Raw genomic sequence first — 27,809 nt, forward strand, 5'->3', positions numbered from 1 at the left:
CAGCAAAGGCTTTTATCGATCGTCCTTTTCAATATTACTGGTGTTATGAGTTCGGTTACGGTAGAAAGAACTGTACAAATCGTCCCTAGTGCGGCCGCTGCTCTGTCCTTGACTCGCCCTACTCCTGAATGCGAATCGGAACCTTATGGCTTCTACTGCAGGGTACCTCATCCGCTACGTTCTCGACAATGCAAGAGATACCGTCTTGAGCAGAACATCCTTCAGCTGCCTAATTCTCAGTTCATTAGTCGCGGTAGTGTAAGGCAGAAACTTCTTTTTTGACAGAAGGATTGTTGGGCAAAGACCCACGCCTCTTCCTTGCTCTCTAGTTCTTCCACCTCTACTACAGGTAATAGGCTTGTAACACATTCCCGATTTTTTCATCCATCAGTTGTTTCTTACCGTTCTTGTTAGAATGTCGCTCCTTCAGTTTGTCTCCAAAAAATTCTCCGTTTTGGAATATAAAATAAGCTCTCCTCTGCATCATCAGCAAAGCCCTCCTCTACTTATTTAGCATAACCCTCCACTGCATATTCGTCTACACAGACTCTTCGTACAGGAGTTCATATTGTATAAGCCCACGCCCCCATGGATTCCTAACGAAGAACACCTCCCAAGGTTTTTGAGCCTCCACACACATATACAAGCAAATTTCACAAGGTTCCTCCTCAGTCCAACAAAAAACGTTGCCGGGGATCTCCCGAGTCCCTAGACTCAGCGGACGTTCACCTTAGAAAGATCCCTTTGGGAGCATCAGATCACCTTGGGACAGATGTCATTAATCAGAGGGATTCATCTACATCTGATATAGATGAAGAAGGTTTCTCTCCCCGTCTTCTCAATACATCTTCCTCCAGGAGCGATACCAATCCGTCTTTGTGTTGGAATCCTCCTCCCCCCGTTTTTTTCAGGGAGTTTCAGAGACTTGTGTGCGGGTAGCTGTCTCTCCACCAGTTACTCAATTTCAGGTTTCTGCGCCTACAACCAGATAGGTCTAGATAAGCCTCGCTGCCCAACTATGCTTGGAGAATCAACTCACTTTGGTCCTCCTGGATGTTGTGCTTTCTTCTCCACTCCATTTCCTGGTAAGGGCCACCACGGTGGCACTGCCTTCTTTATTCGCAATGATATTCCTTTTTATCTACCTGCAGATTCACTCGCCGCTGCAGGTTGGTGCTATTAAGGCCCTTATAAACCGTTTTTATTCCGTATGCAGTCGGTATCTACCTCTGTGCTCGATCTCGATGGAGAGATCTTTACATCCTCTGGAAGATCGAGGAGACTTGTCTCTCCTGGGATGGCAGGAAAGATGCGAGTCCTCTCAAGAGAGCCGACATTCGGTAGCAGCTTTCCCAGCTCTTCCTCCACCCGTCCTTGCTGCTGGTCTTCTCATCTCTCTTGCTGATGAGCTTCCTCAGCTTCAGCTCGTTGGTGTGGAGCTAACACACGATCCAGAACAATCTTCTAAGTATTCTTCAAAGAAGTGGAACATCCTGCCCTTGTATCTTGTATTGGCTCATGGGTTCTCCTGTGGACCTGTCACATCTTTTGTCTCTGGTTTAGGACATCCAAATACAAGTCATATCTTGACACAACCTAATGTTAAAGTCTTTAGAGGGCAGGCTGTACCTGCCATCTTGTGTTGTGAGACACAAAGGGAAACATTCTTTCACGTCACAGCTGGGTTTAATGATAAGTTCACACCACCCCCTGATCCAATGCTTTAGACCTCACTGGGAGTAATTATCGTTTCGGCAAAGGGAAGCTCCTCTTCTCTCAACATTCAAGATCCTGCTGTGGAATTGTCGCGGTCTGCGTGCCCCTTGGGGAGAGGTACTGATCTCTAGGTTTTCTCCTGTTTGCATTTGTTTGCAAGGGACAATGCTCGGAGAATACACTCACTTTAGTCCTCCTGGGTATCGTGCTTTCTTCTCCACTCCTGTTCCTGGTTAGGGCCGCCATGACGGACGGCACTGCCTGCTTTGTTCGCACAGATGTGCCTTTAATCATCCTAAAGATTCATTCGCCGCTGCAGGTTGTTGTTGTTAAGGTTTTTATAAACAATTTTTATACAGTGTGCATGCAGTCTGTATCTGTGTCCCAGTATAGCTATTGACAAGAATGAACTTAACTTTTTAAATACTCTTCCTTCTCGTTTTTATTTTTTTATTTTATTTTATTTTTTATGTTATGAGAGTTCAATAATCGCCATCCTGTGTGGGATGATGACGCTGTCAACCCTTCGTATTTTTTATATATTTATTTATTTTATTTTATTTATTTATTTATTTATTCTTTTTTTTTTTTACTTTTATCGAGGATACGGGATTAGAGATTTCAAACTCTGGGGACATGACCAATTTCCATATTCAAAGATACTTTTACAGCAATCTCTCTCTCTCCCTCTCTCTCTCTCTCTCTCTCTCTCTCTCTCTCTCTCTCTCTCTCTCTCTCTCTCTCTCTCTCTCTCTCTCTCTAGCTTCTTTCTTGATTTTGATTTAAATGTTTTTTTTTTTTTTTCTTTTTTTCAGATTTATATGGAAGCGATCACTTCCTAATTTTATTAGAGTCAACTGATTCTGCACCACTGTCCCGTCTTCTCCGATGGTGTCTAGATAAGGTGGATCGGCAACTATTCACGGAAATCTGCACCCCTGCTCCTTCAGTAGATGAGAGAGAAAACTGGGATGAGGCTGCCACATATTTCACTGATGTCTTGCACTCCGCTCTTCTTCATTCCGTCCCTAACAACTGTGGCCAGTTTCCTGAATTTCCTGTTCCCTGGTGGAATACGAATTGCACAGCCGCTGTTCGAGAAAAGCGCCCTGCCTTCTCTCGCTTTCAGCGACATCGTGGGGACATCCACTGCTTGGAGACTTTTCAACAAGCGCGCGGCGCATCTTAAAGAGGTCTCAACGGGAAACTTGGAAGAGTTAAGTCTCCTCCATCACAATTTGCACAAAATTCAAAGGATAAGTTTCTTGAAACCTTCCTCTTGAAAAAGTTTGTCATAGGAAGAAGGAAATGCAGAAACAGGCAGGGAGTTCCAGAGTTTACCACAGAAACGAATGAATGATTGAGAAAACTGGTTAACTCTTGCATTTAGAGAGGTGGACAGAATAGGGATCAGAGAAAGAAGAAAGTCTTGTGCAGCGAGGCCGTGGTAAGAGGGGAGGCATGCAATTAGCAACATCAGAAGAGCAATTTGCGTGAAAATAGCGGAAGAAAATAGCAAGAGATGAAACACTACGGCGACGAGAAAAAGGCTGAAGACATTGTTAGAGGAGAGAGAGAAGAGGAGTTGGTAAGACGAAAAGCTTTTGGTTCCGCCCTGTCTAAAAGAAAGGTGAAGCATACTTCATGCATGGACGGATGAGGCCCCTGTACAGAGTTAGCAGTTTGGGGGTGTGAAAAACTGGCGGAGACAACTCAGAACGCCTAACTTCATAGAAGCCGTTTTAATAAGTATTGAGATTGTATTGTAAAGTTTTCGGTTTATATTACATGTAAAGGACAGACCGAGGATGTTGAATATAAAAGAGAGGAACAATTGTGTCACTGAAGAAGAGGGGATAGTTATCTGGAAGGTTATATCGAATTGATAGATGGAGAAGTTGAGTTTTTAACAATACTAAGTTTGCTCGGAAATTTTAGATCAGAAGTCTGGCATTCTGTGGCTTCCCTGCGTGAACTGGATGGACGGCAAGGACGTCCAATAAAGGGTAAAAACAATTACGAATTAGGTAGCCAGCCAGGCGGAGACTGATCCCAAGGGCTTTTATCAGGTATATTGGACGAATAATAGAGGAAAAATAGATCCATTAAAGGCAGCTCATGAGGAATTAGCTCTGGGGAAATGATGAGTAAAATTCTGAACGAGTATTTTCTTACAGTTTTCATCCAAGAAAATATGCAGGAAATGCCGGATAGTGAACGGACGTTTAGAGCAGAAAAGAATGAGAAGCTGATATATATTTCCATAACTAAGGAGATAGTGGAACTGGAGATAGGCTGAAAAAAATTCGTCATCAGACTCGGGGGAGGTACTGATAATGTGGAGGCAGGCGAATGTAGTACTCATCTTCAAGAAAGGAGATAAAATGTTAACGTTTAATCATAGACATGATGAATAATGGAGTCAGTAATCGCGAGGAACATTAAGCATTTAGATAAGCCTAAATCAGTCAAAGTTTGCCTTCAAGGAGGGGAAGTCTTGCCTTACGAGTTTTTACAGTAAAGTTTACGAGGCAGCAGAAAATAGAGATAGTTATAACATCCTATACCTAGGCCCGTATTAATAAACACTTTGAAAGCTAAAAGTTGTTCTCAAAGTAAAGATTACTTTCAAAGATCTTAAACAAGTTACTGATTTTAATCAAACTTAACAACTTTAAAAATACGGTCTCATGTTTATACTTTAATGGTCTTTATATTAGATTAAAACGTAGCAATAGCTAAATTAAAACACGATAAAATCACTTATAATAAAAAAAGTAGAAACTTTAGGCAATCCTATCAACAATGCTGTCAACAAGAACAAAACAGTTATCAGTCTTTCAAACAGAACACTTACTAATTCAGAACTGGATGTAATTTCGCTGGGAGTTTCGTATTCCCTCCGTAAACGTAAATTTAACTTCGTGAATCATTTTCTTCCCATGAACAGTTAATCAATACACTTAAATACCTGCCATATAAGCCCAAGGAATGGGGAAGTGTCATCTCTTCTGTTGCTCACTCCTCATTCCAAGATTTCAGTTAAACGGTCGTTAACTGAAACTGAAACGATAACTCCATCATTGTCACTAAACCAGACGAGGGCCGTGGTACAGTTATTATGAATAAAAGAAAAAAAAAAAGATTACCTTATGAAAGTTGAACATATTTTAAGTGACTCTTCCAAGTTTAATTTAATTAAAGATAAACCTTTTCATTACTTTACTAAACTTGAAGACAAGCTAACTAGGCTTCTGAGGCAACTCCTTAAATTGAAGGTTATCACTAAAGATGTTTTTAGCTACTTGTTCACAAGTGGTTCGTCTCCAGGTGTCCTCTATGGTCTTCTGAAAAGGTACAAAGTCGGCAACCCTATTAGGTCCATTATGAGCACCATTAATACATTTATTTATAAATTAAGTAAATATTTCGTCCCCATACTAGAACCACTAACGAATGTATTTACCCCCAAAAAATTCTTATGATATTGTTAAAGAAATATATAAATTAGAAGCTCACAATACGGTCATGACTAGTTTTGATATTAAGTCACTTTTAACTAATATTCCCTTTGATGAAACCATTCAAATAATTTGTGATGAACTGTTTAAGGATCATGACACTTACCTTAAGTATACTAAAAAAACAATTTAATAGCCTATTAGACTTGGCAATTGAAGACTCCCCCTTCTTGTTCAACAATAAATTATATGTCCAACTTGATGGTGTGGCTGTGGGTTCTTGCTTTGGCTCCACTCTTGCTAATGTTTGTTTGTTTGTTTGTTTTATTATGGCATCATGAAACCGAGTAGTTAAACGAATGTCCTAGTGAATTTAAACCTATGTTCTACAGAAGATATCATTAATAATACATACCATTTACTATTTTTTAGAAAGCAAATTTAGTCAGCCTGCCTCCAATAACACAGATGACACGTAAGAAATACATAAAATTACCTTGATATGGCCATCTTAGCTACACCATCAGAGAGGTTCACTAACATACTTAAAACACAATATCCAGACACCCAAGTTCATATATATTTTTTATTTTCTTTTATTAACACTTTTGCTCTTTTTTTTTATTATTATTAAAAGACACTGTTCCTATTGAAAATATTTCAACCATCATTTATGAATTTACTTGTTCGAGTTGCAAGACTCGATATATTCGAGAAACCAAGAGGAATCTAACACACAGAATCAGTGAACATGAAGTTACTTCAATACCTACACAGAAACAGTTGGCTCATGTCCATTTTTCAGCAATAAGAACACATTCACACACACATGATCATCCGTTTTCGGAAGATTTTAGTATACTACATAAATCTAATGCACATTCAGACACTGAAACACTAAAAGCTAATTACATTAAACACCTGAAACTGTCTTCATCACAATTATATCTCATAAACTCTGCTCGGAGCTTTGGGGTTCCGGATTCGTAACCTTGCTCTCACTCCGCCACTCTGTCAGTCCTCACCACACAACATCCGAGAACACTCAAGGTTTGTCCATAGTTTCAGATCTTTATTCTGCTTGACTTTTTTTTTTTTTTTTTTTTTCTGTCATATTAAGCTACTGCCGATTTTAAGTTACTGGCGATAGGTTATCTTGTCATTTTTTTTTTTTTTTTCCTTGCCTCCTTGTACCCCTTTGGGTTACCGTTTTGTTTTTTGCCCTTATTGTAATGTGATTGATATATTTGTCTTTGTGCATATTTTTTATCAATCTTTTTTAGTCTGATGATGTCTTCTGTGAAGGTGAAACATTACAGTGAAATGAAGAAGGAAGTCTGGTGTATCCCTGTTTACTTTATAACTCGAGACCTGTTATATATATATATATATATATATATATATATATATATATATATATATATATATATATATATATATATATATATATATATATATATATATATATATATATAATTGATGATTTGAATAGTTGGGTTAATAGTGATGTTAATAAATTTACTAATACTGACACGGATAGGTAGGTTAATTAGAAAAAGATTTGGATGCCATCGCCTTGCATGTAGATTTGGATAGAATGATTGAATGGATAGACAGATAGCAAATGCAGTTTAATATTAACAAATGCAAAGTACTTAGCGTAGTTAGAAGCCCAAACAGTAGGTACACAAACAGCGAAGCTCTGGTAAGCTCAGGGAACGAAAAAAAGATTTAGGAGTTATAGTCAATTCTGATTTCCGTCTAAGAAAGCAATGCATAAAGGGCAGAAATAGGGCAAATCGAGTATTGGGATTCATTTTTAGGAGTGTTAAGAGTAGAAGTCCCGAAGTAACATGAAAGTTGTATATGGCCCTAGTGAGACCTCATCTAGACTGTGCTGTGCGGTTCTTGTTCCCCTCTTACAGGAACGATATAGATCTATTAGAATCAGTACAAGGGAGAATGACTAAAAGGATACAGGGGATGATGGGTATTCTTTAGGACAATAGAATGAAGCTATTAAATTTACATTCCTTAGAAAGACGTAGATTAAGAGGGGATCTGGTGGTATAGGAGTTATAAGAAGGATATAATAAATAATGGATTCAAGCTTGAAAAAAATTTGGTTCAAGAAAGAGAGAGGAAGAAATTAGTTCTCAAACAGAGTGGGAGAGGAGTATAACGGACTCAGTAATCAGGTTATTAGAGCCGAGTCATTAGGGAAATTAGTGGAAATAGGTTGGTATGGTGGCTTCTTGCAGCTTCCCTTGTTTTCTTATGTTCTGATGTTCTTATGAACAAGATTTTTACATTATTAAAAGGCGAAAAGGACTTGAGAACCCAGCCAACCATCTGCGGCCTTAAAAAAAAAAAAAAAAAAAAACGTGGAGAGCAAAGCGTTTTTAAGGATGTTTCCATTCTCCTAGTGACAAGCTGACAAGATTTCTACAATATTAACAGGATAAGCTTTCTTGAGAACACGACTTATCATCTATGTGGCATTGGAAAATAGTTGTGGCGAAATAGGAAAGCGTTTTAAAGTGTGCTTTTTTACGGTTCTAGTGACAGATTAACAAGATTCCTACATTATTAACAGGAGAAACACTTGAGAATCCAGCTACTCAGCCTTGTGACCTTTGAAAATAGTCATGCTAAGAGAACAAAGCGCTTCAGAAATACGAGCCAAGCAATGTTGAAAGAATACTCGAGATGAAGGAAGTTCAGTTATGACGAATCAACGAAAGTACCGCGTTTGTCCTCTTGAAACACACCAAGTTGTATGTAGGAGGATGAACAAACACCAAAGGAGTTCCAGAGTTTACAAAAAATTACAATGCACATTTTCTATAACCCTTACTGAAAGTAACAAGAATTTACTCTGTCAAGTATTTATTTAAAAGATGGCTTTGCAAGGAGTACTTTCTCTTGGCGTGGGTGGTGTCGCCTTCCCAGGGCAGAAGAAGAGTCTGGAAAGAGCGAGGAGGGACGAGGGAGAGGGTGAAATCTCCTCCTTCCCACTCCACTCTCACCTCCGTCTCTGTGTCATTCCTGCAGGTGGAGAAAGAGATGAGATTCTGTTAAGGAAAGAGAAAGAAGAGAGAGATTTTGTTGAGGAAAGAGAACGAAGAGAGTGAAAGTTCGTTTTGGAAAGAAGAGAGGAAATGTTTTTGTCTAGGAGAAAGGAAAAGAATGAAATCTGCCTAGGAAAGAGGAGAAAGAAAATTAAATTTTGTATAGTACAGAGGAGGAAGATAAGAACGGGGGAGAAAATATGTCTATGATAGAGGTGGAAGTGAAGAGGAAAAGAGAGGAAATGTCACAAACAAAGACGAGGGAGAGGAGAGTAAAATTTGCCTTGGAAAAATGAGGTAGAGAACATGCGGTGAAGATAGAAATCTGTGTAAGGAAAAGGAGGAAAAGAAGAAGAGAAGAAAGGAAATATTGTCAAGGAAAAGAATAAATTCGTTTAAGAAAGGAGAAGAGGTGGAGAGAAATTTATGTAAAAAAAGAGGAAGAAAATATTAAGAAGAAGAATGGAGAACTCTTAACAACGTTGTTACTACTACTACTACTACTATTACTACTACTACTACTAATAATAATAATAATAATGATAATAATAATAATAATTACTACTACCACTCCTACTACTACTACTACTACTACTACTACTAGAAATAAACAGTACTTGTTAAGGAGCTGAAGTACAACATAACCGTCTGGATGTACGAAAGCGGCGGTGTGGAACAGACCAGCAGTGTTTCCCCGGACCCAGGAAGGAATAGACACGCTCCCCGCGGGCACGAACTTACTAAAGTGGCCCATCACGTAGAATATTGGCTGCTTGTAGAACTCGTCTTTTTCCTGAATGGGAGAGAAAAAAGGAGAGGTAAAGGAATTACAATAATTAGCTGTTTGTAGAATTCGTCTTTATCCTGGACGAAAAAATAAATAAATGGCACCAATAATGTTAAAAACAATAACCATATCAGGAGGAGGCAGTAGACACCTGCCGAAACGATAATTACTCCCAGTGAGGTCTAAAGCACTGTTCACGGGGTGCTGTGAACTTATCATTAAACCCAGCTGTGACCTCACTGAACGTTTCCCTTTGTGTCTCACAACATAAGGGGGCAGTCACAGCCTGCCCTCTAAAGACAACTCTCTTCCTCCACACAAAACTACAAGCACCTAATAACACACACACCCTTCACCCAAAAATTTTAAAATCATGGCGACTCCTACACCAGCCTCGGAGTCCCCATCTGGGGAGGGGACCATAAATGTCCCCAGGTCGGACTGCCTTTCTGTCGACGACCCTAAGTGTCTTGAAACCCCCCTCAACTTTTTCTTCATTAACTTCTGCAACATTCGCGGTCTAAGATTTAATTTTCAATCTGTAGAACACCACCTCTCCTCTTCTAAACCTCATTTTCTTTTCCTCACTGAAACTCAGATGTCTGAGGCAACTGACAGTAGCCCCTTTTCTGTTCCCTCCTACTTTCTCTATCCTCATTTTCGACCCAAAGCTGGATGCTGCGTTTATGTGCGCAATGACTTAACCTGCTCTCGTGCCCACGCTCTTGAATCTTCCGATTTTTCCACCATCTGGCTACGACTACAGAGTCACTCTCATACTAAATTTATCTGTGCTGTATACCTCTCTCCTAACTCCTCTGACTATAAGAAATTCTTTGACTACTTAACTTCCAAAGTGGAGCACATTCTGACCCTCTTCCCTTTTGCAGAGATCTCCATTCTTGGAGACTTCAATGTTCACCACCAGCTTTGGCTTTCCTCTCCCTTCACTGACCATCCTGGTGAACTAGCCTACAACTTTGCTATCCTCCATGACCTAGAGCAATTGGTGCAACACCCTACTCGTATTCCTGACCGTCTTGGAGATACGCCCAACATTCTTGACCTTTTCCTGACCTCTAATCCTTCTGCTTATGCTGTCACCCTTTCTTCTCCGTTGGGCTCCTCCGATCACAATCTCATATCTTTATCTTGTCCTATCACTCCAATCCCTCCTCAGGATCCCCCTAAGCGAAGGTGCCTCTGGCGTTTTGCCTCTGCTAGTTGGAGGGATCTGAGGAGTTATTTTGCTGATTTTCCTTGGAATGACTACTGCTTTCGTGTTAGAGACCCGTCTTTGTGTGCTGAGCGCATAACAGAGGTGATAGTGTCTGGCATGGAGGCGTACATTCCTCACTCTTTTTCTCGTCCTAAACCTTCTAAACCTTGGTTTAACACAGCTTGTTCTCGTGCTATACATGATAGAGAGGTGGCCCACAAAAGGTACTTAAGCCTTCCATCATCAGTATCTCATGCACTTTATATTTCTGCCCGGAAACATGCCAAGTCTGTTCTCCAACTAGCCAAAAACTCCTTCATTAACAGAAAATGTCAAAACCTTTCAAGATCTAACTCCCCTCGTGATTTCTGGCATCTAGCCAAAAATATCTCCAATAACTTTGCTTCTTCTTCTTTTCCTCCTCTACTTCAACCAGATGGCACCACTGCTATCACATCTATTTCTAAAGCTGAACTCTTTGCTCAAACCTTTGCTAAAAACTCTACCTTGGACGATTCTGGGCTTGTTCCTCCCTCTCCTCCACCCTCTGACTACTTCATGCCACATATTAAAATTCTTCGCAATGATGTTTTCCATGCCCTCGCTGGCCTAAACCCTCGGAAGGCTTATGGACCTGATGGGGTCCCTCCTATTGTTCTCCGAAACTGTGCCTCCGTGCTTGCACCTTGCCTAGTCAAACTCTTTCAGCTCTGTCTGTCAACATCTACCTTTCCTTCTTGCTGGAAGTTTGCCTACATTCAACCTGTTCCTAAAAGGGATGATCGCTCTAATCCCTCAAACTACCGTCCTATTGCTTTAATTTCCTGCTTATCTAAAGTTTTGGAATCTATCCTCAACAGGAAGATTCTTAAACATCTATCACTTCACAACCTTCTATCTGATCGCCAGTATGGGTTCCATCAAGGCCGCTCTACTGGTGATCTTCTGGCTTTCCTTACTGAGTCTTGGTCATCCTCTTTTAGAGATTTTGGTGAAACTTTTGCTGTTGCCTTGGACATATCAAAAGCCTTTGATAAAGTCTGGCACAAAGCTTTGATTTCCAAACTACCCTCCTACGGTTTCTATCCTTCTCTCTGTAACTTCATCTCAAGTTTCCTTTCTGACCGTTCTATTGCTGCTGTGGTAGACGGTCACTGTTCTTCTCCTAAATCTATTGACAGTGGTGTTCCTCAGGGTTCTGTCCTATCACCCACTCTCTTCTTATTATTCATTAATGATCTTCTAAACCAAACTTCTTGTCCTATCCACTCCTACGCTGATGATACCACCCTGCACTTTTCCACGTCTTTTCATAGACGTCCAACCCTTCAGGAGGTAAACATATCACGCAGGGAAGCCACAGAACGCCTGACTTCTGATCTTTCTAAAATTTCTGATTGGGGCGGAGCAAACTTGGTATTGTTCAATGCCTCAAAAACTCAATTCCTCCATCTATCAACTCGACACAACCTTCCAGACAACTATCCCCTCTTCTTCAATGACACTCAACTGTCCCCCTCTTCTACACTGAACATACTCGGTCTGTCCTTTACTTATAATCTGAACTGGAAACTTCACATCTCATCTCTAGCTAAAACAGCTTCTATGAAGTTAGGTGTTCTGAGACGTCTCCGCCAGTTTTTCTCACCCCCCCCAGCTGCTAACTCTGTACAAGGGCCTTATCCGTCCATGTATGGAGTATGCTTCACATGTCTGGGGGAGTTCCACTCATACTGCTCTTATAGACAGGGTGGGGTGGAATCAAAAGCTTTTCGTCTCATCCACTCCTCTCCTCTAACTGACTGTCTTCAGCCTCTCTCTCACCGCCGCAATGTTGCATATCTAGCTGTCTTCTACCGCTATTTTCATCCTAACTGCTCTTCTGATCTTGCTAACTGCATGCCTACCCTCCTTCCGCGGCCTCGCTGCACAAGACTTTCTTCTTTCTCACACCCCTATTCTGTCCACCTCTCTAACGCAAGAGTTAACCAGTATTCTCAGTCATTCATCCCTTTCTCTGGTAAACTCTGGAACTCCCTGCCTGCTTCTGTATTTCCACCTTCCTACGACTTGAATTCCTTCAAGAGGGAGTTTTCAAGACACTTATCCACCAATTTTTGACCACTGCTTTGACCCTTTTATGGGACTGGCATTTCAGTGGGCATTTTTTTATTAGATTTTTGTTGCCCTTGGCCAGTATCCTTCCTACATAAAGAAAAAAAAATGATACAGATAAAGGATAAATTCATGAAATTATTAATAATAATAAATGTATATAAATAAAATTGATAATAAATGGCTGCTTGTAGAATTTGTTTTTGTCCTGAAAGAAAAAAAATAAAATAAATAAATATACAATCACTGGCAAATATGTGTCGACAAATATTCACCGGGTTAATGATGATGGGAGCGTCCACCTCGTTGCCAGCCCAGTTAGGCCCCCCGGCAGGATCTAGCGCCAGATTCCAGTCAATCCAGCCTGACGCAAAGTGGTTTACGTCCTAAGAGAGAGAAAGATAGAGATATTCACTAGCTAACGACAATACTACCACTGCTACTAACAGTTGTAGCTATTGCTAACTTCTACCACGCAAGACTTTCTGCTTTCATCCCTATTTTGTCCACCTTTCTAATGCAAGAGTCAACCAGTATACCCGATCATTCATGCCGGTTTTTTTTTTTTTTCTGGCAAACTCTGGAACTTCCTGCCTGCTTCTGTATTTCTCTCTCCCTATGACGAAGTCTTTGAAGTGGGAGGGTTCAAGACACTTTTTCTCCAGTTTTGGAATATTCTTACTTTACGGAGTGTCATCTCAGTGAGTTTTTCTTTCGTTCTTTTTGTTACCCTTGGCCAGTGCCTCTCTTACATAAAGAAAAAAAAAAGTCAGCCAGTCAGCCAAGTGTCTCACCTCTATGATGTTTTGGGCGTACCTCTCCGCTCTGGTCCAGGACCCGAGAACAACTGGTTGATGGGAGGCAACACCGCCAGATTCTAAGAGGCAAGAGAAAGTCATTAGTTTATCTATGTAAACTTATCAGTTACGAGTATCAATTATCAGACATTAATTAGTAGTGTAAACTTGTCTGTCATCAGTCATCACGCATCAGTTATCAGTCACAGTTGATTTAAAATGTTACAAAAAAAAATCTGAAAAAGATGGGATATCTAAATCTATAAAAAAAAAAAAAAAAAAAAACTGAAAACCGGAAAAATTTCAAAACCTACGGGTCTTAAAAAAATTGAGAAATCTGAACACATAGAAAAAAATAAAATAAAATCTACAGTAATATCTTTAAACTATGGAGAAACGAAAAAAAATAATGAAAAAAAATATTGAAAAACCTAGAGAAATCAGAAAAGCTACGGAAAATCTATCAAAACTATAGAGAGATTTAGTGCTATTGAGCTTGTTACATAGAAAAACGCCAAAATGCATGCAAAGTTCTCTATATGGGAAAACGAAAAAAAACAATGAGATAAACGTTTTTTTTTTTTTTTTTTATCTCTTTATGTACCAAAAACGCAAAAACAATTTAATAACTCTATTTGGAGAAAAAGAACGTTATAATAACATGTGTTTTGAGTGTTTTTCATATTGTTAGATAGCCAAATGCCAAAATGCATACAAAACAATCCATATTGGAAAAAAGAAACGACATTTGCCGAAACGTGTCTTCAGTGTTTATGAGCGTGATAGGAACCAAAATGCTAAAAATATGGGAAAACACACTATATGTGAAAACAAAACAACATCATCAAAATCGTGTCTTCCAACTGTTTTTGCGCTACTTACGAACCAAAACGCTAAAACGCATGGAAAATACACTTTACAAGGAAAAAAACAACCTACTAAAACAAATATTTTGAGTGTTTTACAGCTTCTTACATACAAGAACGCCATGTACTTTATATGGAAAAAAAAAGGACATTGCTACAAACGTGTATTATAAGTGTTTTTGAGCTTCTTACGTGAGGCAACTGACAGTAGCCCCTTTTCTGTTCCCTCCTACTTTCTCTATCCTCATTTTCGACCCAAAGCTGGATGCTGCGTTTATGTGCGCAATGACTTAACCTGCTCTCGTGCCCACGCTCTTGAATCTTCCGATTTTTCCACCATCTGGCTACGACTACAGAGTCACTCTCATACTAAATTTATCTGTGCTGTATACCTCTCTCCTAACTCCTCTGACTATAAGAAATTCTTTGACTACTTAACTTCCAAAGTGGAGCACATTCTGACCCTCTTCCCTTTTGCAGAGATCTCCATTCTTGGAGACTTCAATGTTCACCACCAGCTTTGGCTTTCCTCTCCCTTCACTGACCATCCTGGTGAACTAGCCTACAACTTTGCTATCCTCCATGACCTAGAGCAATTGGTGCAACACCCTACTCGTATTCCTGACCGTCTTGGAGATACGCCCAACATTCTTGACCTTTTCCTGACCTCTAATCCTTCTGCTTATGCTGTCACCCTTTCTTCTCCGTTGGGCTCCTCCGATCACAATCTCATATCTTTATCTTGTCCTATCACTCCAATCCCTCCTCAGGATCCCCCTAAGCGAAGGTGCCTCTGGCGTTTTGCCTCTGCTAGTTGGAGGGATCTGAGGAGTTATTTTGCTGATTTTCCTTGGAATGACTACTGCTTTCGTGTCAGAGACCCGTCTTTGTGTGCTGAGCGCATAACAGAGGTGATAGTGTCTGGCATGGAGGCGTACATTCCTCACTCTTTTTCTCGTCCTAAACCTTCTAAACCTTGGTTTAACACAGCTTGTTCTCGTGCTATACATGATAGAGAGGTGGCCCACAAAAGGTACTTAAGCCTTCCATCATCAGTATCTCATGCACTTTATATTTCTGCCCGGAAACATGCCAAGTCTGTTCTCCAACTAGCCAAAAACTCCTTCATTAACAGAAAATGTCAAAACCTTTCAAGATCTAACTCCCCTCGTGATTTCTGGCATCTAGCCAAAAATATCTCCAATAACTTTGCTTCTTCTTCTTTTCCTCCTCTACTTCAACCAGATGGCACCACTGCTATCACATCTATTTCTAAAGCTGAACTCTTTGCTCAAACCTTTGCTAAAAACTCTACCTTGGACGATTCTGGGCTTGTTCCTCCCTCTCCTCCACCCTCTGACTACTTCATGCCACATATTAAAATTCTTCGCAATGATGTTTTCCATGCCCTCGCTGGCCTAAACCCTCGGAAGGCTTATGGACCTGATGGGGTCCCTCCTATTGTTCTCCGAAACTGTGCCTCCGTGCTTGCACCTTGCCTAGTCAAACTCTTTCAGCTCTGTCTGTCAACATCTACCTTTCCTTCTTGCTGGAAGTTTGCCTACATTCAACCTGTTCCTAAAAGGGATGATCGCTCTAATCCCTCAAACTACCGTCCTATTGCTTTAATTTCCTGCTTATCTAAAGTTTTGGAATCTATCCTCAACAGGAAGATTCTTAAACATCTATCACTTCACAACCTTCTATCTGATCGCCAGTATGGGTTCCATCAAGGCCGCTCTACTGGTGATCTTCTGGCTTTCCTTACTGAGTCTTGGTCATCCTCTTTTAGAGATTTTGGTGAAACTTTTGCTGTTGCCTTGGACATATCAAAAGCCTTTGATAAAGTCTGGCACAAAGCTTTGATTTCCAAACTACCCTCCTACGGTTTCTATCCTTCTCTCTGTAACTTCATCTCAAGTTTCCTTTCTGACCGTTCTATTGCTGCTGTGGTAGACGGTCACTGTTCTTCTCCTAAATCTATTGACAGTGGTGTTCCTCAGGGTTCTGTCCTATCACCCACTCTCTTCTTATTATTCATTAATGATCTTCTAAACCAAACTTCTTGTCCTATCCACTCCTACGCTGATGATACCACCCTGCACTTTTCCACGTCTTTTCATAGACGTCCAACCCTTCAGGAGGTAAACATATCACGCAGGGAAGCCACAGAACGCCTGACTTCTGATCTTTCTAAAATTTCTGATTGGGGCGGAGCAAACTTGGTATTGTTCAATGCCTCAAAAACTCAATTCCTCCATCTATCAACTCGACACAACCTTCCAGACAACTATCCCCTCTTCTTCAATGACACTCAACTGTCCCCCTCTTCTACACTGAACATACTCGGTCTGTCCTTTACTTATAATCTGAACTGGAAACTTCACATCTCATCTCTAGCTAAAACAGCTTCTATGAAGTTAGGTGTTCTGAGACGTCTCCGCCAGTTTTTCTCACCCCCCCCAGCTGCTAACTCTGTACAAGGGCCTTATCCGTCCATGTATGGAGTATGCTTCACATGTCTGGGGGAGTTCCACTCATACTGCTCTTATAGACAGGGTGGGGTGGAATCAAAAGCTTTTCGTCTCATCCACTCCTCTCCTCTAACTGACTGTCTTCAGCCTCTCTCTCACCGCCGCAATGTTGCATATCTAGCTGTCTTCTACCGCTATTTTCATCCTAACTGCTCTTCTGATCTTGCTAACTGCATGCCTACCCTCCTTCCGCGGCCTCGCTGCACAAGACTTTCTTCTTTCTCACGCCCCTATTCTGTCCACCTCTCTAACGCAAGAGTTAACCAGTATTCTCAGTCATTCATCCCTTTCTCTGGTAAACTCTGGAACTCCCTGCCTGCTTCTGTATTTCCACCTTCCTACGACTTGAATTCCTTCAAGAGGGAGTTTTCAAGACACTTATCCACCAATTTTTGACCACTGCTTTGACCCTTTTATGGGACTGGCATTTCAGTGGGCATTTTTTTATTAGATTTTTGTTGCCCTTGGCCAGTATCCTTCCTACATAAAGAAAAAAAAATGATACAGATAAAGGATAAATTCATGAAATTATTAATAATAATAAATGTATATAAATAAAATTGATAATAAATGGCTGCTTGTAGAATTTGTTTTTGTCCTGAAAGAAAAAAAATAAAATAAATAAATATACAATCACTGGCAAATATGTGTCGACAAATATTCACCGGGTTAATGATGATGGGAGCGTCCACCTCGTTGCCAGCCCAGTTAGGCCCCCCGGCAGGATCTAGCGCCAGATTCCAGTCAATCCAGCCTGACGCAAAGTGGTTTACGTCCTAAGAGAGAGAAAGATAGAGATATTCACTAGCTAACGACAATACTACCACTGCTACTAACAGTTGTAGCTATTGCTAACTTCTACCACGCAAGACTTTCTGCTTTCATCCCTATTTTGTCCACCTTTCTAATGCAAGAGTCAACCAGTATACCCGATCATTCATGCCGGTTTTTTTTTTTTTTCTGGCAAACTCTGGAACTTCCTGCCTGCTTCTGTATTTCTCTCTCCCTATGACGAAGTCTTTGAAGTGGGAGGGTTCAAGACACTTTTTCTCCAGTTTTGGAATATTCTTACTTTACGGAGTGTCATCTCAGTGAGTTTTTCTTTCGTTCTTTTTGTTACCCTTGGCCAGTGCCTCTCTTACATAAAGAAAAAAAAAAGTCAGCCAGTCAGCCAAGTGTCTCACCTCTATGATGTTTTGGGCGTACCTCTCCGCTCTGGTCCAGGACCCGAGAACAACTGGTTGATGGGAGGCAACACCGCCAGATTCTAAGAGGCAAGAGAAAGTCATTAGTTTATCTATGTAAACTTATCAGTTACGAGTATCAATTATCAGACATTAATTAGTAGTGTAAACTTGTCTGTCATCAGTCATCACGCATCAGTTATCAGTCACAGTTGATTTAAAATGTTACAAAAAAAAATCTGAAAAAGATGGGATATCTAAATCTATAAAAAAAAAAAAAAAAAAAAACTGAAAACCGGAAAAATTTCAAAACCTACGGGTCTTAAAAAAATTGAGAAATCTGAACACATAGAAAAAAATAAAATAAAATCTACAGTAATATCTTTAAACTATGGAGAAACGAAAAAAAATAATGAAAAAAAATATTGAAAAACCTAGAGAAATCAGAAAAGCTACGGAAAATCTATCAAAACTATAGAGAGATTGCAAAGCTACGAAAAAAATGAAAACCACGAAAAATAAAAAAAAATAAACAAAATCTGAAAATAAATAAAATAAATAAATAAATAAATAAATATATATATATATATATATATATATATATATATATATATATATATATATATATATATATATATATATATATATATATATATATATATATATATATATATATATATATATATATATATATATATATATATATATATATTTGGGTTTAGGAAGGGGGATAAAAACCCAGGGAGGAGTTAGGATTCTTTTAATCTCTAACGTTTCGGCTGAATAGCCATCCTCAGAGAGACTGATTTACATGAGTGAAAACACACTATTTATAACAACATACAAAATTTTCTCATTTGACATTCGTACAGAGTATTGCCATCCTGGCGTGTACCTCACCTAATATTTATTTTCCTAGTCAGGTGGCATTATCCGCCTACGTGACGAGCCTTTACTGGGGATTTTCCTTGTACCTGACCTGAGGGCCAATCTGGGGGAATTACCCGCCCACCTGATTAAACCTTCTCTGTGGTTAATGACTTCCCTAGTTGTTATGAGGGCTGCCTCTATAGCTTTTCTCATTCTTTTCTTCAATCCAACTTTAATTTCTTTAGCCTCTTCCCATTTTGGTAGGTGTTTACATTTTTCTATGTGCAATACAAGGGAGTTTGATGTGTCTCCTATGCTCTGTTATTCTTGTTTTAAGTCCCCTGCCTGTTTCTCCTATGTATTGCTTTGTACAACCTTTGCATGGTATGCTGTACACTACGCTGTTATTATTAACAAGTCCGGTCTTTTTAGTCCTCGTTAGCTCACCAATTTTCTCTCCCGCTAATGTTGCTATTTTTAATCCTGTTTTAGACAAATATTTATTAATTATGGAAGCCTTGTCCGAATTTGGTACACATATATACCTCTCTCTTTCGCTGGTTGTACAGGGATCTTTATTCTCTTTGTTTTCAGTTGTTATTTTCTTTGCCTTATTCTTAGGCCTAACAAGGAGCCCTTCAGGATAACCCAGCTTTTTTAAAGTTGATATGATAATTATATCGTATTTCTTGCTCTAGGAAGTTGTTGCTGCAAATTCTGAACGCTCTTAAGTAAAAACCAATAATCACACCAGATTTGACCTTCTTGCTGTGGGCTGAAAGGTAGTGAATGAAATCGTCCTTATTGGTGGGTTTTCTGTAAACAGAAAAACTGACTCCTTCTTCCCTCCAGATTACCGTATCTAGGAAAGGTAATCTATTGTCTTGTTCCTCTTCCACCGTAAATTGGATATCCTTATGGACTTTAGCAATGTTAACTTATTATTTATATTCGTGCCCTTTGGGACTATAACTAGCACATCATCAACATACCTAAGCCATGTTGAGCCTCTACTCATTATTCTTATGAAGTTATCAGTCTCTAGTGTTTCCATATACAAACATGCCATAACAGCACTTAGAGGGGATCCCATGGCCAGTCCCTTATGTTGTGAGTACTCTTGTCCCTTGAAAATGAAGGCACCAAATTTAACACAAAGCTCAACAAGATTGATGTAGTCCTCCCTCGGGATCGGTAAATTTTCTTCGTTGATGTCTCCAGATGCCCTTTTTACCGCTTCTATCGCTCCTTCCACGAGGACGTTGGTGAATAAGGACTTCACGTCGAAGCTCGCCATCTTCTTGTTGCGGAAGTCCACCGAGTTGAGTCGTTGTATAAGGTCCGCGGAGTTACGTAGGTGTGCTCCATTTATTGAGCCTAAAGCATTGGAGAGTGGTCTTGCTAGTCGCTTGGCAAGTGCGTGGGGAGCGCTTCCTATACCTGATGTAATGGGGCGCATCGGGATGTTGGGTTTATGGGTCTTGGGGAGGCCTCTCATCCTTGGCGGGTTCGGGTTTTCTTCCAAGTGCAGCAGTTTCTTGCCCTTCTCGGATTTCCTAAGTATTTTCCTTGCCTCCTTGTTGAAGTTCTTGGACGTAATATTGTTGTATCCTTGGTATTTCTTCTCATAGGTTGATGTATCACTTAGGAGGTTCATCATTTTCGCACTGTAATCGGCTTTGTTCATTTGTCTAAAACAGGATTAAAAATAGCAACATTAGCGGGAGAGAACATTGGTGAGCTAACGAGGACTAAAAAGACCGGACTTGTTAATAATAACAGCGTAGTGTACAACATACCATGCAAAGGTTGTACAAAGCAATACATAGGAGAAACAGGCAGGGGACTTAAAACAAGAATAACAGAGCATAGGAGAGATGTTTTAAAACACAATACATCAAACTCCCTTGTATTGCACATAGAAAAATGTAAACACCTACCAAAATGGGAAGAGGCTAAAGAAATTAAAGTTGGATTGAAGAAAAGAATGAGAAAAGCTATAGAGGCAGCCCTCATAACAACTAGGGAAGTCATTAACCACAGAGAAGGTTTAATCAGGTGGGCGGGTAATTCCGCCAGATTGGCCCTCAGGTCAGGTACAAGGAAAATCCCCAGTAAAGGCTCGTCACGTAGGCGGATAATGCCACCTGACTAGGAAAATAAATATTAGGTGAGGTACACGCCAGGATGGCAATACTCTGTACGAATGTCAAATGAGAAAATTTTGTATGTTGTTATAAATAGTGTGTTTTCACTCATGTAAATCAGTCTCTCTGAGGATGGCTATTCAGCCGAAACGTTAGAGATTAAAAGAATCCTAACTCCTCCCTGGGTTTTTATCCCCCTTCCTAAACCCAACTACTTGTCAACATGAGCAATTCACACACACACACACACACACACATATATATATATATATATATATATATATATATATATATATATATATATATATATATATATATATATATATATATATATATATATATATATATATATATATATATATATATAATCCGAGTCTGGTTTGAAAATCCGTGGGGTGGGAGAGACTGACCAATGCAAGCCTCGGTATAGAGCAAGTCTTTATCTGGGAAGAGTAGGTGAGCGTGGTCTAGCACATCGGGGCTCACTGATTGGTCGTGGTACCAGTGAAAAGCCAATCCCGTCACGTATCTCGCTGCTTCAGGGTCCTGGAGAATCTGTAAAAGAGAGAGAGAGAGAGAGAGAGAGAGAGAGAGAGAGAGAGAGAGAGAGAGAGAGAGAGAGAGAGAGAGAGAGAGAGAGAGAGAGAAGGCTGTGTTAATTAGGAAAAAAAGTGTTATACTCGATAGTAATAATGATGATAAAAGTAAACATAATAATGATAAAAGTAGTAATATTAATAAGGAACACAATAATAAAACATTTGTCATTCTTTTTACTTATTACTACTACTACCACTACTACTACTACTACTACTACTACTACTACTACAACTATTAATATTTGTATCATTAACATCACACACACACACACACACACACACACACACACACACACACACACACACCTGCCTGTAGGAGTTATCAACATTATCTCTCACGTCGTCACCAATGTACAGCTTCACTCGTTCCAAACCTGCAGCATGGAGGGCGGGACCGAGGCTGTCCTTGATCCAGTCCCTCATGTCACTCGGATTCCAGGACATGGAGTTCCAGGACTGGACATGGAAAGGGAAATAACGTGAGATGGAAGGAGAGAGAGAGAGAGAGAGAGAGAGAGAGAGAGAGAGAGAGAGAGAGAGAGAGAGAGAGAGAGAGAGAGAGAGAGAATCATTAATCAACATATTTAAGTAGAAAAGATTATTTACAAACCACTCCTTGCAACTGTACGCTGAATGATTACTAAATGACTAAGGAACAATCCGAAGGATTCGAATGAATTAACATCATCCAAAGTACTTTCTTGAATAAGTAAATTACCTTCAAGAACTCTTAAGGTAATGACAAAGGACAAATAAAGATTACAAATGACTCGCTGTAAAGGACTCACGGTTTTTTCATGTGTAAAGCCATGGTTCTGGGAAGTCAAGCCCCAGATGGGAACTCCCGCCTTCTCGTATTCCTTTACAAATCTGAGGATATGGGGAGTCTTAGTAGTGGTGGTGGTAGTGAAGATAGTATTGTGATGCTAATGATGATGATGATAAAAGGAAGACAGAAAAGAATCATTGTCATCATTGTTTTATCATTATTATTATTATTATTATTATTATTATTATTATTATTATTATTATTATTATTATTATTACTTTTACTGCTACTACTACTTCTACCTGAACAACAAGAGCAACAACAACAACTACACCACACCACCATTACCACCACCACCACAACCCACCGCACAAGGTAGTCTGCCCAGGGGCGCCGCATCTCTGTCAGCAGTTGTCCCGTCTCGTTAATCTTCCCGTTTGTTTTCATCCACCCAGGAGCCGACCAAGGTGAGGCCATGACCTTGAGTGGGCGCTGCGCCAGGTCCAGTGCACGGTGGATGAATGGCAGCTAGAGAGAGAGAGAGAGAGAGAGAGAGAGAGAGAGAGAGAGAGAGAGAGAGAGAGAGAGAGAGAGAGAGAGAGAGAGAGAGAGAGAGAGAGAGAGAGAGAGAGAGAGAGAGATACCTTTTTATAATCTTATTGTTGCTTTTTCTTATCAAGATTCTAATTACATTTTTTTAATAATTGTTCAAAGAAGAGTAGATGAAATGTCTGAAAACATTTAAGAAACAGGGCAGCAGAACTTACAGTTAAGAAGCTTACAGTTAGAGGAGTCCACTCTACTCTGCTGATATTGCCAACTGCATGCCTCTCCTCCTTCCGCGGCCGCTCTACACAGACTTCTTTCTTTCTCACACCCCTATTCTGTCCATCTCTCTAATGCAAGACTTGACCAGTATGCGTAATCATTCATCCTTTTCTCTAGTAAACTCAGGAACTCCCTGTCTGCTTCTATATGACGAATTATTTTAAGAGAAAGCTTTCAGAACACTCAACTCCCATTATTTGATTATCCTATTTGACCACGTTGAGAATAGGCACTCAAGTAGACCTTTTTATTCTTTTTATTTTTATTTATTTTTTTTTATTATTATTAAGCTTGACCACTGGTCCTCTTACATGAAAAATAATAATAATAATCTTTCCTTCTTGCTTATGTTTCTTCTTTAAAAGATATAAGATTGCTTCAAGATTTGTTATTTGCAACCCAGTTTCAAACACACAAAAGGGGAGTCACTATCTCATGCTGTTGAGAATGCCTTTCAAGACATCCCGCTTTGTAACATCATTGGTTTAGCAACAGGTGGAGGACCATCAATGGTCGGTCGTTATCATGTTTTCATCAGTTTCTTGAAAGAAAAGAAAAAAAAAAACCTATCCGGTGTCTTTTCTATGCACTGTGTATTGTAATCCACAGGCAGCACAGGGATCAGGGGTGGTGTGAGCTTCAACCCAGCTGTGGCGTAACTGAACGTTTCCCTTTGTCTCACAACCGTCAAACTCTGCCGTCTAAAGACAACTCTCCTCCTTCATACAAAACTACATGCACTCAATTACACAAACACCCTTCACTCAGAATTCAAAATCAATATGACGACTGCTACACAAGACTCAGAGGGGATCACAGATGTCCCCAGGTCGGACTGCTCTTCTGTTATCGACTCCAAGTGTCTTGACACCCACCTCAACTTTTTCTTCATTAATTTTTGCAACATTCGCAATCTTACATCTAATTTTCAATCTGTAGAACACCACCTCTCCTCTACTAAACCTCTTCTTCTTTTTCTCATTGAAACACAGTTGTCTGTGGCAACTGACAGTATCCTCCTTTCTGTTCCCTCCTACTTTCCCTATCCTCATTTTCAATCCAAAGCTGGATGTTGTGTCTATGTGTGTAACGACGTAACATTCTCTCGTGCCCACGTTCTCGAACCTTCTGAGTTTTCTACTATCTGGCTACGACTACAGAGTCACTCTCAAAATAAATTTATCTGTGATGTATGCCTCTCACCTAACTCCTCTGACTATAAGAAATCATTTGACTACTTAACTTCCAAAGCGGAGCACATTCTGACTCTTCCCTTTGGCGGAGATTTCCATTCTTGGAGACTTTAGTGTTCACCACCAGCTTGGGCTTTCTTTCACTGACCATCCTGGTAAACTATCCTTTAACTGGAGCAACACCCTACTCGCATTCCTGACCGTCTCGGAGATACGCCTAACATTCTTTTCCTAACCTCTAACCCTTCTACTAATGCTATTACCCTATTTTCTCCAGTGGACTCCTCCGATCACAATCTCATATCTGTATCTTGTCCTATCTCTCCAGTCCCTCCTCAGGACCCCCAGAGCGGAGATGCCTCTGGCGTTTTGCGTCTGTTAATGGGGAGGGACCTGAGGAGGTATTATGCTAATTTTCCTTGGAATGACTACTGCTTCCGTGTCAGAGACCAGTCTCTGTGTGCTGAGCGCATAACAGAGGTAATACTGCGTGGCAGGTTAGCATACATTCCTTATTCTTTCTCTCGAACTTAACCTTCTAAACCTTGGTTTAACACACCCTGTTCTCATGCTATACATAATAGAGAGAGGTGGCCCACAAAGGGTACTTTAGCCTTCCATCATCTGAATTTCATGTGCTTTATATTTCGGTCCACAATCATGCCAAGTCTGTTCTCCAACTAGCCAAAAACTCCTTCATTAATGGAGTGTCAAAATCTTTCAAGATCTAACTCCCCTCGTGACTTCTGGCACCTAGCTAAAAACATCTCCAATAGCTTTGCTTCTTTTATCTTTCCCTCCTTCATTTCATCCTAATGGCACCACTGGCATTTCATCTGTTTCTAAAGCTGAACTCTTCACTCAAACCTTTGCTAAAAACTACCTTGGATGATTCAGTGCTTGTTCCTTCCTCTCCTCCATCCCCTGACTACTTATGTTACACATTAAAATCCTTTGCAGTGATGTTTTCCATCCCTCGTTGGCCTAAACCCTCCGAATACTTATGGACCTAATAGGTCCCTCCTAGTGTACACAGTAACTGTGCCTCCGTGCTTGCATCTTGACTAGTCAAACTCTTTCACCTCTGTCTGTCAACATATACCTTTCCTTCTTGCTGGAAGTTTGTCTACTTTCAACCTGTTCCTAAAAATAGTGACCATTCTAATTCCTCAAACTACTGTCCTAATTAATTTCCTGCCTATCTAAAGTTTGTTTTAATCTATCCTCAACAGGAAGATTCTTAAACATCTATCGCTTCACAACCTGATCTGATGATCTGATCATCATCAGCATGGGTTCCGTCAAGGCAACTCTACTGGTGATCTGGCTTTTCTTACTGAGTCTTGGTCATCCTCGTTTAGAGATTTTGGTGAAACTTTTCTTGTTGCCTTAGACATAAGAGAAGCTTTTAATAGAGTCTGGCAAAAAGCTTTGATTTCCAAAGTACCCTCCTACTACCCTCCTACAGCTTCTATCCTTCTCTCTGTAACTTCATCTCAAGTTTCCTTCCTGACCTATTGCTGCTGTGGTAGGTCACTGTTCTTCTAAATCTATTAAAAGTTGCGTTCCTCAGGGTTCTGTCCTGTCACCTACTCTCTTCCCATTATTCTTCAATGATTTTTTAAATTAAGCTTCTTGTCCCATCCACTCTTACCTGATGATACCACCCTGCCTTTTCCACATCTTTTCGTAGATGTCCAACCCTTCAGGAAGTAAACAGTTCAAGCAGGGAAGCCACAAAACACCTGACTTATGATCTCTCTAAAATTTCTGTTTGTGGCAAAGGAAACTTAATATTATTCAATGCCTCAAAACCCAATTCCTCCAACCATCAACTCGACACAACCTACCAGACAACTATCCCCTCTTCTTCAATGATACTCAACTGTCCCACTCTTCTACACCGAACATCCTCGGTCTGTCCTTTACTTATAATCTCAACTGGAAACTTCACATCTCATCTCTAGCTAAAACAGTTTCTATGAAGTTAGTTGTTTTGAGTCATCTATGCTAGTTTTTCTCACTCGCCCTGATGCTCTGTACATGGGCCTTATTCGTCAATGTATATAGTGTATACTTCATATGTATGGGGGAAGGGGGGAGTCCCACTCATACCACGTTTTTAGACAGGGTAGAATCAAAAGCTTTTCATCTGATCAATTCCTCTCCTCTAACTGACTGTCTTCAGCCTTTTTCTCATCGCCGCAATGTTGCATCTTTTCCTATCTGCTACCGCCATTTTCATGCTAACTGCTCTTCTGATCTCACTAACTGCATGCCTCCCCTCCTCCTGCGGCCTCGCTCCACAAAACTTTCTTCTTTCTCTCACCCCTATACTGTCCACCTCTCTAATGCAAGAATTAACCAGTATTCTCGTTCATTCATCCGTTTCTCTAGTAAACTCTGGAACTCCCTGCCTGCTTCTGTATTTCCACCTTCCTATGACTTGAATTCTTTCAAGAACGAGGTTTCAAGACACTTATCCCGTATTTTTTACTAAAGCTTTCGACATCTGTTCGGGAACCGGCACCTCAGTGAGCTTCTTTTTTTTCCAGTTTTGTTGCCCTTGTCCGGTGTCCTTCCTACATAAAAAAAAAAAAAAAAAATGCAAAGAAAAAACCTGGAGTGGTCGACTTTTACAGATTGATTCAATTTATCATATCAATAAACAAAACCAAGGCACATGCTTTCAGTTCCAGACTGTTTCCACACCTCTGCAGTAATAATGCCGAGTTTGAACATTTGCTGTTGCACACAGAAGTTAGATAGCTGTCAAAGGGAAACTGCCTAAGAAGCTTCTGTTCAATGTTTGACACAGTTGTTGAATTCTCTGAAAATTCCATCTCTGTTCGCCATGATGAACCAAAGAGCATCAAGTATAACACTACTTATTTCTGTCAGATGTGTCCACAAAGTTCAATGAAACTAATTTGCAGCTGCAAGGAAATCTTGTTTAAATAAAATCAGCTATTTCCACCTTTCTGTCCACGTTACATTTATTCAAAGAAATAGTAGCCCGTCATGAATTCTATCAGTTTCCAAGCTTTCCACGCTTCTCTGAACTGAAGAAGGATAAAAGCATCCCAGATGATGACCTTAAAGTATGAATATTTGTGCACAACTGAAGGAGGTGCATAGATACACGTCTGAAAGACTTCATGATCTTTTAGTGCTTAAAATTACAGACTGGGTGATCAATCCATTCTTAGATATCAATGGTGAGGAAATGAGTGGCTGAGGAAGAGCTGATTTCAATTCAAAATGACATGAGCTAAGGCTAATGTTAAAAAAAAAAAAAAACTTTTTAGTTAAAAAATAAAATCTCTGACTGCTGTCCAGTAGTAGTAGTGTCAAGATATACGTACGTAGTTCATTGCCTTCCCAACATGATATTTAGTAGAGCGGGGCTTCAGTGCAGTCGCCTTGCTTTTTTCCAAAGAAACTGAAAATTACTGAACGTGGCGATGTATGGCTTCTTAATGAGTTACACCCTGAGCTGAGAAGTTGATATAGCTGCACCAAGCACAGTCATCCCATTGATAATTAGTGAAAACAATGAACTATGGTTACTAATGAGATACTGATTTACACTTCCATATTTGACACAGCTAAAACTGCTAAAATAAACTTATTTAAATTTGTACTATATATAT

General features: G+C 40.0%; 1 protein-coding gene across 1 annotated transcript in view; it reads right to left on the reverse strand.

The window, feature by feature from the left end:
- Positions 1–7,982: 7,982 nt before the first annotated feature.
- Positions 7,983–27,809, reverse strand: part of LOC135092614 (lysosomal acid glucosylceramidase-like) — a 29,440-nt gene continuing 9,613 nt past the window's right edge. Inside the window, exons 5-14 of the mRNA XM_063991220.1 lie at positions 22,503–22,663; positions 22,155–22,236; positions 21,643–21,822; positions 21,178–21,322; positions 17,751–17,833; positions 17,204–17,342; positions 13,164–13,276; positions 12,645–12,755; positions 8,866–9,041; positions 7,983–8,225 (exon numbers count right to left, since the gene is read on the reverse strand). Of these exons, the coding sequence (XP_063847290.1) occupies positions 8,051–8,225; positions 8,866–9,041; positions 12,645–12,755; positions 13,164–13,276; positions 17,204–17,342; positions 17,751–17,833; positions 21,178–21,322; positions 21,643–21,822; positions 22,155–22,236; positions 22,503–22,663 (1,365 nt within the window). The 3' untranslated portion in view covers positions 7,983–8,050. The remainder of the gene's footprint in view (positions 8,226–8,865; positions 9,042–12,644; positions 12,756–13,163; positions 13,277–17,203; positions 17,343–17,750; positions 17,834–21,177; positions 21,323–21,642; positions 21,823–22,154; positions 22,237–22,502; positions 22,664–27,809) is intronic.

Source organism: Scylla paramamosain, chromosome 40, assembly GCF_035594125.1.
Source record: "Scylla paramamosain isolate STU-SP2022 chromosome 40, ASM3559412v1, whole genome shotgun sequence".
NCBI lineage: Eukaryota > Metazoa > Arthropoda > Malacostraca > Decapoda > Portunidae > Scylla > Scylla paramamosain.